Source organism: Hyalella azteca, unplaced genomic scaffold (genome assembly GCF_000764305.2).
Source record: "Hyalella azteca isolate HAZT.00-mixed unplaced genomic scaffold, Hazt_2.0.2 contig9792, whole genome shotgun sequence".
In the NCBI taxonomy this organism is placed as follows: domain Eukaryota; kingdom Metazoa; phylum Arthropoda; class Malacostraca; order Amphipoda; family Hyalellidae; genus Hyalella; species Hyalella azteca.
Window position 1 is genome coordinate 87,716 of NW_025939852.1, and position 12,258 is coordinate 99,973.

Consider the following 12,258-nt stretch of genomic DNA (forward strand, 5'->3'; position numbering starts at 1 on the left):
ACGCAGCACATGCCACACATGCGTGCCACATACGCAGCACATGCCACACATGCGTGCCACATACGCAGCACATGCCACACATGCGTGCCACATACGCAGCACATGCCACACATGCGTGCCACATACGCAGCACATGCCACTCATGCGTGCCACATACGCAGCACATGCCACACATGCGTGCCACATACGCAGCACATGCCACGGCATGACTAAGCATACTTTTGACCCCGGGCATTTCTGAGCTGTAAATAAAAGGAATTTATGGGCGTCGTATGGTCGGCCGCTGAAAATATGACCAAAATCTATTTTTCTTTGTTCTATTGAATGGATAATCAAATTCAGAGGATAGAGCATATGTTCGTACAGCGTGACGCAGCGTTACTTTGGTACAAAGAGCTTAGCATGTAACGTTACAAGCATCATGTAACGCTGGTTTTAAATTATGCAGTGAAATTATACAATAATGCACATTTACAAGTTATATAACTGAGTCCTGTTACACTACCTCATATACAGGAGGTTATAAGAATATTGCCAAACCGTTCTTTACCTAAGTATAAGTACTATATGTATATATATTTATGATAAGTATTCTATGTATAAGAATATTGGCAAATCATTTTTACTTTTTGGCCAGTTTTAACTGGAAACTTTTCTTTAATGCCATTCGTATCAAGTGAACAATTAATGTATCAATGAATTAAATTAATCAATTAATTAAATTATTTAATTAATTGAATTAATGTAATTAATTCTATTAATTCATAAGCGAAACAATATATTCATGCAATAAGAAAATATTAATGAATTTGCAAGTCTTCAGAAATGACTCTAACAATAATAACAATACAATAAATTATCTGGAACACATTCGCTGTATATTATTTCAATAAGCGAAACAAAATAGCTTATGTCGTTCATAAGCAGAAATCAGATCTGCAAGTCACGTTGTTGTCAGAACCTGAAATGCCCGGGCAAATTAATCCGACCTGCAACATACGGTAAACATGAAACTTTTATGCTCACATACAACATGTACGTAAACAACATAGCGCATCCTACATACAAGTCTACATACAACATAGCATATCCTTCATACAACTCTACATACAACATAGCATCTCCTACATACAACTCTACATACAACATAGCATATCCTACATACAAGATCCTACATACAAGTCTACATACAACATAGCATGTCCTACATACAAGTCTACATACAACATAGCATGTCCTACATACAAATCTTGTCTACACTTGTACTATCAGAAGTATGAATAAATCTATTACCTCTACAAAGTAATACGTAATGCCCAAAAAGTTACACACTTTCTTACCTACAGTAAGAGCAGCGAGCCTTTTACTGTTATGCCTCTTTACGGAGCCAAAGTGAGTCAGGATAACCCACACAAACGTATGCACTGCATCGCCATTCGTACAATGTCTCACGTATTTCTCTGAATTAAGCTTGCGGTCTTCGAAAATTGATGAATAATTCAGGGCTCCTTTTCTCTCTTAGCAAACATTGCCGAGAATTTAGGTTGCAGTTGTTGTGAATAACCTCACTCAGAGAAATGAGCGAGACTCGTTTCAAATAGCGATGCACTTCTTGTCCCTTTGTGAGTCATCCTGACGCAGTTTGGCTCGGCAAATGGGCGTAACAGTGTTACGTCCGCCCCTATAGCTCATGCATTTCGTAAGAACGTGGGTCGCTATTTTCACAATGTAACGCAGTTATTTTTTTAAGTGATAGTCTCTCCTTACGTCCTCGTAGAAAAAGTTCTGCATCATGTCACTCAGCTGATTGTTACTTAAATAATTTCATTAATAGTGAAATAATTAGTGTTAGTCATTCTTTAGTGACATCATTAAATAGTGAGAATATATCTTTATTAGTGACTGATGCTTACATTTGCTTTTGAACATGCAGCCATTTTTTGTTATATTGTTTTTTGTTGGTATTACTACTAATTCGATCAAGACTATTTTGCGTTATTTTTCACCTGCACCCTTCCATTCAGCCGTATTTGTGCCATTTTATCTAGCCATATTTATGTCTTTAAATTTAGTCATATATATGCCTTTATATTTAGCCGTGTTAATGCCTTTAAATTTAGTCGTATTTATGCCTCTACATTTAGCCGTATTATATATAATGCCTTTACATTCAGCGGTATTTTCACCTCTTCATTCAACCGTATTTTTGTCCCTCAATTTACCCGCATTTTTGCATTTTTCATCATTTGTACTCATTTCTTCTCATTCATATTCTTTACATTTTCATTCAGCTGTAGTTTTTTCATTTCTATGAATCCATTTTCTCCGCTTTTGCATTTAGCCCCGCTTTCGCCTTCATATTAACCGTATTTTAAGCCATTTAATTGAGCTTTTTCTTGTTCAGTAAATTTTCACGCGTACACTCCAACATAGTTTTAGCCATTTAATTGAGCCGTATTTTTGGCCGTTTAATTGAGCCGTATTTTTGGCCGTTTAATTGAGCCGTATTTTTAGCCGTTTAATTGAGCCTTTTTTTGGTCAGCAAATTTTCACACGTACACTCCAACGTATTTTTAGCCATGTATTCGAGCCGTATTTTTAGCTGTTTCATTACGCCGTATTTCTATCCGTTTAATTGAGCCGTATGTCTATCCGTTTAATTGAGCCGTATGTCTAGCCTTTTACTTGAGCCGTATTTTATCCATTTAATTGAGCCGTATGTCTATCCGTTTAATTGAGCCGTATGTCTAGCCGTTTACTTGAGCCGTATTTTATCCATTTAATTGAGCCGTGTGACTATCCGTTTAATTGAGCCATATGTCTAGCCGTTTACTTGAGCCGTATTTCTATCCGTTTAATTGAGCCGTATTTTTATCCGTTTAATTGAGCCGTATTTTTTTCTCCAGTACTTCGTGTCGCTGGCTGTGGCTATCCTCGTCGAAGTCGCCGGCATCGTCGCACTGAACATCCTCGGCACCAAGGTACTGTAATTAATTACCCGTATTAATATGTCTCATTTATTTATTATTTAATAGAATAGAATTTACGCATCATTTAATGCACGTAAACCCATTTCGTACGGTATTCGGCCGTGCAGTTGAAGTTTTTTCGTGCAGTTTAATTGTTTGAAATGCTGATTTTGATTGGTTCGCTATTTTTACATTTTATATATTAATTATATATAGATATATACCGCTGTCTGTATATTCTAGTCGTATATAATATTTTAGTGTATTTCCAAAAGAACAGTGGTTTCATTGAATATAATACGGGCCGTATTATATATTTACCGCACAAGAAAGCATCGAGTATCGACAAATGTCTTGGAATCTCATGTACTACAAACTATTACAAATCACTGTGCAAGAATATATATAACTGAAAGTAATTACCGTATTGCACAACAAATGTCTTGGACGCATTGAAAAATCTACTGCAAACTATTACAAATCCCCTGTACAAGAATATATATAACTTAAAGTAATTACCGTATTGCAGATGGAAGACATCCTCGTGAACGGCTGGGCTGAGGTGAACCAAGGTACCAGGAACATCGTACAGGGCACCGTGAGTACCGTGCAGTGACTCATCTTCCTTCCTTGCACTCAAAGAAATGAGTGAAACTCTGTACTTTATTGGCGGTGCATTATTTGCTAATGTGTGGGTCATCCTGATACAGTTTGGACCAAGGGGAGTATCAGTGATACTTGCAGAAAGTGTGTCATTATTTGGACAATTTGACGCTTTAATTTTCTGTGTGTGCGGACCGTGAACCCTAACTCATGGTTCACGGTCGACGCATTTGTTAAGTGCGATGACGCATTTATTAATTAAGAAGTAATTATATTTCACATAAACATTCTCGCAATTCATTCAGTTTTTACAAAATTTACTGTTTTTTCCAGGTTGTTCATTTATTTTTAATTGTAAATGAATATAATAATACGAATAATTGATGGTTTATATGATAATATTTCTAAAAATAATTTTGGTGCTGTAACTACTAGTCTTTCGTCCATTTGTGAGTCAATTTATGCATATATATATATATATGTTAATTAGGTTATTTGCGTTACGTTAATTTACGTCACGTTACGCTAATGTCTACATTAATTTACGTTACTTTTTATGTAAATTTACGTTACTCATCGTTTATTTTTACGCTAGTTTACGTTTCGCTAGGTTAATTTCTACGTTTTTTACGTTACATTGCGTTTATTTTTACGCTAATCTAATTTTTTCAGTTGAATTGCTGCGGCTTCTACGGACCACGCGAGTTCGCGTACACGAGTTACCCCATCGACGACTCGTGCTACGAGAGCGTCGAGGGTGATGACATCAGCGTGGCGCCCCTCACTCTCAAGCAGGTGGGTGCTCACTGGGGTCATAGGCGTGGTATGGGTGGTTTTAGGCGTGGTATGGGTGGTCATAGGCGTGGTATGGGTGGTCATAGGCGTGGTATGGGTGGTCATAGGCGTGGTATGGGTGGTTATAGGCGTGATATGGGTGGTCATAGGCGTGGTATGGGTTGTTATAGGCGTGGTATGGGTGGTCATAGGTGTGGTATGGGTGGTCATAGGCGTGATATGGGTTGTTATAGGCGTGGTATGGGTGGTCATAGGCGTGATATGGGTTGTTATAGGCGTGGTATGGGTGGTCATAGGTGTGGTATGGGTTGTTATAGGCGTGGTATGGGTATATATATATATAAGTGTAGTATTGATAGACATGAACATATGCATGATTAAGTTCACTACATTAACATCATGCTCCTTGTCATGCACCACAGTCAGGGTGCGGGCCACTACTGCAGCAGTGGTTCACGACCAACAGAGCGGTGTGGTGCTCACTGCTGGCAGGCCTAGGAGGACTACAGCTCATGAGCGCTATATTATGTCTCCACATCATCAACAAACTGAAGGATAAAACACGTACACCTTCACTCAAGACCTTCAATGACCCGTACCCACTCAATTATGCCTATTCATTATGAGGCTTAAAGTCTTAAAATTGTATTTAAAAAGTCTTGAAGTTTTTTCCAATTTTCATTTTCACGCGAGAGTGAGGAAAAATGGAATAAATAATATTTCCATTATTTCTGCATATATCAATTATTTCCCGTGATCGAGTTTCTTTTTTCAGGGGCACGTCTTTTTTCTTACTGACATTTAATGTTATTCAACTTATTCAATTTTTCGGTTGATATACAAATTAGAAGCTGACATGTAAAATAATTCAAATTTCGAACGCCAACGAATGTTAGCCTGTCCCAAAGCACGCACTTTTTTCCAGCGTACCTTGTTTGTTGATATTTTGAAATTATAGTCTGATTTACGGGGCTAACCTAAGTACTTGATTTATTGCAATCATCGGGAGAATCATCATTATCATCATTAATCATGACTCATGGTAGTTATGGGTCAGCCTGACTCATTTTTTGCTATGTTCTTCAGTGTCTCGAATTGCATACCGTACGTTGTTACCTACAGTGTCATCGTCGCCTTCACGGTCATGCTAAAAAAATGACATAAGGTTGAATTAAAAAATTGCTGGCACGTGTGATGTTTTGTAAGGAGTACGACGTCTAGAGTTCTGGTGCAACTTGCCAAAAAATTGATGAAATCTTGAATATAGTACCTCCTATTTTTAAATAAGGTTAATTCTACAATTAAGTTATAATTCAATAAGGCAGAGTTGTTTTTCTCACGTCAGCGTCTCCATAAAAAATATGTACCACTTTCTTCACCTAATCTGCTATAATTAATACATTTTTGGACGTAAGCCATGAAATTCAGAAGCAGTTTTCTATTTTTCCATGTTCAATGATAATTTTTTCATCCTGCCTTTGGTCATGAACTGTTAAATCATTGTCCAGTGGTGCTATGGCAAAAATATCAATTTACCGATTCCTTCGTAATGCTCTTAAGTGAATTTAAATAAATTTGTAAAAATTATACTTACACCACAGAATTGCTACGACTTTGATGTTGATCTGACTTTTATTTAATTAATTAAGATAAGGGACCAAAAATGTGAAATTTACACCAGTTAAACAAAATCTCGGGAAATGGTTGTAAATTGCAAGATTTTTGAGCATTCAATGATGAGAAGCAAAGCCATTTGTTGCACTTGTTAACAACGTACTCAAGTGATACTCAACGATAGCACATTCTTTTTTATGTTTAATAGTGTACTTCATACATTTGATTAGATGTGTAATGAAGAATGTTGGTTATGTATAATTACGCGTATTTACAGGGAAATAAGTTCTAACCAGAACTAATTCTCCGATAAGACTCGCTATAACCTGAAAAATTTTTGTTGTGTGACGTTATTTTATTTTTTATATAGTGAATTATATTTTTGTGTCGTGTCTGAAACGGTATTTTTGTTCAGAATATCATAAAATTTTAGGACCCGGTTTAGGACCTAAATATATATATTAAATTAATAAATTTTAGGACCTAAATATCCATACGGTTAACTATTCATGTACGGTAGGTATTGTGAATACGCGCTTGGATAGCCTCTGTGTATAAGCATTCGAATACTTACTCGACATTAATAATAATTAAATTTATAAGAATAATCGTCGTTCCGGTTAAGATTATGATTTTCAAACGTAAATGATCAGTTAATAACAGTATTATTTGTTAACGTTACAAATGAGGATGAATTAGTAATATTTAATTGTATTACATAATACTCACTAAACAAAATACAATTGAAGAATTCATCCATTGCTCTGATATTTTAAAATTAATAATTCACACACTTTAATATTTACAGAAGTTTGTATGTTTAATGAATTTACAATACAATATATTTTGTTTATTGAATTAAACTCTCATTCCGCAAAGCTTCGTCGTGGCAACAGAACATTATTTAACCCAAATAATATATAATACAAAGGGCAAAAAATTATATAATAATAAAATACAACGAAGTCGAAGGACATGAGGGATTAAAAATTCAACGCTGGTAATAACGGTACTAATTCAAGGCTTCAAGACGAACTTCAAACTCAGAAAAATTAAAGGGTCATATTGTCCAAATAGCGACACACTTTCTTACTAACAGCACGAACGGGGAGAGCGAACGTAGCACTGATACGCCAATCTGCCGAACCAAACTGGATCAGAATGACCCACACCAGCAAAAAGTGCAGCACTGTTTAGACCATATGGGTAAAGGTGTCTAAACCTAATTAGTAGTAGTTTTCTTTAGAATTTTTAAATGTTGATTGGCTTTAGACCTATTTTCATTATAGATAAAATGTATTGCCGTACTTCCATTGACTAAAAAAGAACAGTTATTATGAATTTAATATTGTAAAATGAATACGATTATTTCCGACAAATCTATACTATAAGAAGGCACACGAAAGATCCGCTCCTGCATTCTAGTCTATTTTAGTGAATAGCTCAGCTTAACATATGTCTAATGAGGGTAACTCTCGTTACCATGGCTTTTAGGCACGAATAGCATTGAGGACGGGTAATGCATCCGTACACAAAAGGTTAATCCTTTGTTGAATCCTTTCGTTACCAAGTCAGTAGGTCCGAAAATCATTGACAAACCCTATGCCGTCAGTGAAAAGAAAGGGTTGAAGACGAACCCTTTCCTTTGGGGTAAAGTGATAGAAACAAACCCTTTGCTCTCTATGTAAAGAAAGGGCTAAGGACAACCCTTTTTCCTTCGTGCAGACAAACGGTTAAAGCCTTAAGGGTTAAGAGAGTAATTGGCTTCGTAGCGCAGGAGTCGAGCAGGACGCGGTGCTCGGAGCCAGACACTCGCACACGAAACGAAACACCGTGCGCGAATATTCCTCAGGATACTGCCTGAAAATAAATATAATATAAATAAATCGATAGTTTATCAAAATAATAAAGTAACAGTTATAAGATAGTAATGTTTAAAGAAAAATCCGAGTACAGAAAATTATATTTGTAGAGGAAAAATGAAAAAAGGGAAGTCATTTGCATATGGTGAGGCTCCGGTTTTTCGTAAATTTTTTGTAGGGGCTCTGGTTTTTTGTAAGCATTTTGTGAGGCTCTGTTTTTAATCGTTTCAACTGCTATTTTTTTAATGGGAAGTCATTTGTTTATGATAAAACTTTGTTTTTTTCTTGGCATGGGAGGGGATTTTAAGACAGCGCACCAGTGTGGCCTGAGCGGCACAGTCCAGAATTCACCATGAGATTGTACGAATAATCGCCATATTAAGTCTGATGCCCTCAATAAATTGACGGGATCATATGGCACCATCATTTGAACGAAGTCTCATGCACTTCTCTGAGGGTGGAGGGGTTATATTCCCACCTTCAATGCTAGACAAGGGCAGAGTGATATTTAAAAAAATTTCAGAGTGTAAAGAGTTTGGACAAAATCTCAGAGCATAAAGAGTTCGGACAAAGTCTCGTTCATTTCTCCTAGCACCGGTATGCAGGGGCAATACTCTCACCTATAATGCTGGACATGAGCAGAGTGCGGCCAGCGCTTGGTGTAGACCGGCACGCCGAGCTTCTTCCTGTGCTGCCAGAAGCGCGTGACGTCATCAGCCCTGATAAGTGAGTCAGCGTCGGAGTACAGAAAGAGCTGAGGCACTCGCCGGGGCTCCTGTTGATAATAATAATGTTATGACATTGTTATTCTTACTATACTATACTATAATTATAATTATTATAATTACAGATGCAATAACAGCCGCAATGTTATGTTATTTATTACCATTATTATTATTAGGAATATACGCCAGTTGCTATCATCTAAATGACAGCCTTAACGTTATTAAAGGAAGCCACGCCAGAGTTGCTGTGGCAAAAAAATGTCAACACAACCTTAGGAAAAATATTGAGCTGCAATAAAATTCTTGCAATCGAAGCAAATGACGTAGAAATAACGTAGCGAGATTATTGTATAGAAAAAATGATGATTTTAATGGAACTACGTTGATTATGATTAGATTTTGTACAGAAAACGTCAAATTTTTATGAAACGTTAAGCCAGCGCCCCTCATGGCGTGGCCAGCGCCCCAATCCCACCTGGACTAGGGCCCAGGGGAGACAATGGGACGGGGCCCTGGTACAGAGGGCCCAGACCCTCCTGGCGGCGCCCCACCCGAGGAACACAACCCACGCGCCCACCGCCGCCAAGATACGCAGCCACACCGGACCCCTCACCGCGTGGTACACGGCGCATGTTCCTGCAAGACGAGGTATATAATATAATTTTTTTATATCTTTTATTATATAATATAACTACCTCTTACAAGTATTATATAGCCTTATTATGTATAATGCATACTATCAGAGGGTATATACAAACGCAAACATCAAGATTATTCTTGGAGATAACGGTAACGCAAGTCCATTATGCTGATAAACTTAGTGCAGTGACAACTCAAGTACCATTGATGTTAGTCAAAGTTAGTAAGAATTTCAAATTTACTTACCCGACCACACCCTCCGTGGGGCAGGGCAGCTGTCGAAAACACATCCAATGAGGTTAATTGCTGGCTTCTTTTCTTCTTCTGCCTCAGAGTTGGAAATGTCCAGCACTTTGCTGAAGAAATAGTATAATGTGGCCCCTGTTTGGAAAATTTTTACTTTTAATATTAAGAAACAGCTGATTTTGGTTCTTTTCCAAGATATGAATTATTGGAGACCCATTAAAGAAGAATATTTAATGCAAGGTGAATAGCATTTTCAAATTCCTTCAATTCCCCTTGTGAATAAATGTGAATTAATTAATTTGAAAATTTTTTGAAAAATATGAAACATTTTTTCATTAAATTAACAAGCAACATAGAAAAATTATATTGGAATCATAAGATTGAAACATGGATCTCTAGAAATACTTCAAATCAAATGGAAAAGACTTCACTGTAGTATAATATCTCTGTCAGATAATAATAAACTACAAGAAATTAGGGCCAATATATAATTTTAAAAACTGGTTTGAAAACAGTTGTGCAATGTCATAGCAAGGCCTGTCTATTACCATGATTACTAAATATATGACAAATTAGAGGGTGAGTGTGAAGGTCCATTTCCTTCAAAACTGCGATGAGTTTTTCAGCAATGGGCTCCATGTATGAGCCGGGGCACAGGAAAAATTGGCAACACGGTGGTGCAGTGTAGCGAAGGCATATGCACCTGCCCAGTAATAATCAGAAAAACTTTTAATTTATTTATGCTATAACGATTTACTTAGAGGAATGTAATTAAATCTTACTGGATCATAGTATGTACACTTAAAATAAAAGTGAATTAAGTGTCATGAATGTATATATACTCAATATAAACAACCATCTTAATATTGCACAGCAATAGGAATGGAGCAATAATAATAATAATATAATAATAATATAATAATAATATAATAATAATAATATAATAATAATAATAATAATAATAATAATACAGAGTAACAATATTGATGCACTCACCCTCTAGCTGTATAGAGGCTAGCATATTTAGCAAGGTATTCATCTTGAGCTCCAAACCATCCTAGCATTAGAATCACAGGTTGTTTGTTGACACCACCTCTGCACATTCAATGAAAGCAATAAATTTTTATCTATTTAGCATGGATAAAGCAGTTGGGAAACAATCACAAATCAATAGTAAGAATGTACCTACTATTAAAGAGTATGGTATACATACACAGTACATCTCGAAATTTTTCAAATGCTACAGTGGATAAGATAAAATTATTGAAATCCTATAGGTATCAAATTAGGACTACTGGAACATACGGGAGCAGATCAGAAAGGTCCAAATCATCATTCTCAGACGTACAGGATGAAAACTGGATTGAAACATCTCTTTCCTTGATAGAATGAGGAACTGATTTAGTTGGCACTGCATCCTCAGGGGAAAACTTTCTATTCAGATCATCAATGTAGGGTCTTGGTGTAGGGAATGTGATTAAATACTCTAAATCATCATCCATTTCTTATTTTTACACATTAAACTGTAAACTAGTATAATCACAGTATAAATGACTATTATGTTAGCCTGTAAGAAACATACATTTTTATTATCATTCAGATGGCTACTTAGACAAATTATGATACAAGAAGCCCTAATACTGCTCTATTTCTAATACCATCAATGACCCGCGAGTTTTTACCACAAAGAAAGTTAGATTCTGCACTTAAATTGTCAAAGATAGTCAGATGCTGCACTTAACTTGTAAGTTGTAACTCACCAATGAAAGGCAGACATTAATTGTTAAACCAGAAGTTTAGATTTATAGGATTCAAATAGTTATAGTTTAGTTCACTCTATAAAATATAATATTTCCATGATTCATTAAAAGTGGTAACATTAGTGCAATGGCAAGTTGGCAACTCAAGGAATATTGAAAACACCATTCTTTTGCTTTTAGATAAAGATTATATTTACAGTGATTTAATTTGTGACATTTATAACAAATTTCACTTTGTAACATCAAATTATAATAGTGACAAACTGACAAGATTACAAATTAAAATTTTATACAAATTTATGCCATACTACAAAATTGAAGTTATAAATTTGTCTGTACTGTAGATTTATTCTTGCACTGGCACTTGGCAGTTGACTTGAAACTTCCAGAAATGCCAATATGGAATATTGGTTATTTATTTTAAAATTCTTTATAATTATACAATAAAAAATGGCAACCATGACTGTCATGACAGGTCAAAATAAACTGTTCTGTGGGCACGGGGCAAGGGACATTGCCTACCAGGCTACCAGTACCAGGCTACCTTGCCTAGACCCTAGAATATTATAAAATATAAATTACTTAGCTTTTCACAGAACTCTGACTCTTCTATTGAAATAATATATTTTTTATCAAAAATCCCTATGAAATGAAATTATAGTTTCGATTTTCTGCCTGTAATTCTTGGTGAATTTCTTTCAACATCCCAGATTATTCCAGTGCTAATCATCAGCAGCTAATGCACCAGGAGCCTTGTACCAGCCTAATTCTTTTAACTCTAAGTAGTTGGTTGGAAAACTAAGTGCCAAGTCCCCAACTAGCTCCGGCAAGACAATGGCCTCAAGGCACGAGGCTGAACTCTCAACTATACTATCTCAAGCTGTCAAGCATAGAGACCACAGCAATAAAATAAAAAAGGCCGATAGATACAATGTACTTGTACTCAGAGTCTCAGTCTAGAAACATTTGGACATGCTCCATGTTCAGCAACATGCTAATTTATAGTAACTTGCGATGGTGCGAAGCATGGTAGGTGCATGAAAAA

At 36.1% G+C, this 12,258-nt stretch overlaps 2 protein-coding genes across 2 annotated transcripts in view; one reads left to right on the top strand and one right to left on the bottom strand.

Annotated features, from left to right (window-relative positions):
• LOC108665586 (CD82 antigen-like) overlaps window positions 1-5,056 on the top strand; it is a 20,444-nt gene extending 15,388 nt beyond the window's left edge. Inside the window, exons 4-7 of the mRNA XM_018152360.2 lie at window positions 2,907-2,981; window positions 3,499-3,567; window positions 4,245-4,367; window positions 4,790-5,056. Of these exons, the coding sequence (XP_018007849.1) occupies window positions 2,907-2,981; window positions 3,499-3,567; window positions 4,245-4,367; window positions 4,790-4,993 (471 nt within the window). The 3' untranslated portion in view covers window positions 4,994-5,056. The remainder of the gene's footprint in view (window positions 1-2,906; window positions 2,982-3,498; window positions 3,568-4,244; window positions 4,368-4,789) is intronic.
• A 514-nt stretch (window positions 5,057-5,570) lies between these two features.
• Window positions 5,571-11,162, bottom strand: LOC108665585 (transmembrane protein 53). The gene is made up of 7 exons (XM_018152358.2): window positions 10,759-11,162; window positions 10,450-10,548; window positions 10,002-10,156; window positions 9,454-9,588; window positions 9,044-9,204; window positions 8,464-8,618; window positions 5,571-7,841 (listed from the first exon to the last, which is right to left on the bottom strand). Exons 1-7 carry the CDS (start codon window positions 10,953-10,955, stop codon window positions 7,730-7,732), a joined length of 1,014 nt encoding a protein of 337 aa, XP_018007847.1. The 5' UTR covers window positions 10,956-11,162; the 3' UTR covers window positions 5,571-7,729.
• Window positions 11,163-12,258: the final 1,096 nt, after the last annotated feature.

Bases quoted from the DNA above. Each gene is read 5' to 3' on its own strand.
- LOC108665585 (XM_018152358.2), bottom strand. From the start codon at position 10,955: ATGGATGATGATTTAGAGTATTTAATCACATTCCCTACACCAAGACCC. The intron at 8,619-9,043 runs GTGGGATTGGGG...TATTATCAACAG, and splicing joins TCCCCTGGGCCCTAGTCCAG to GAGCCCCGGCGAGTGCCTCA. The intron at 7,842-8,463 runs GTGAGAGTATTG...ATTTATTTTCAG, and splicing joins GCTCATGTCCAGCATTATAG to GCAGTATCCTGAGGAATATT.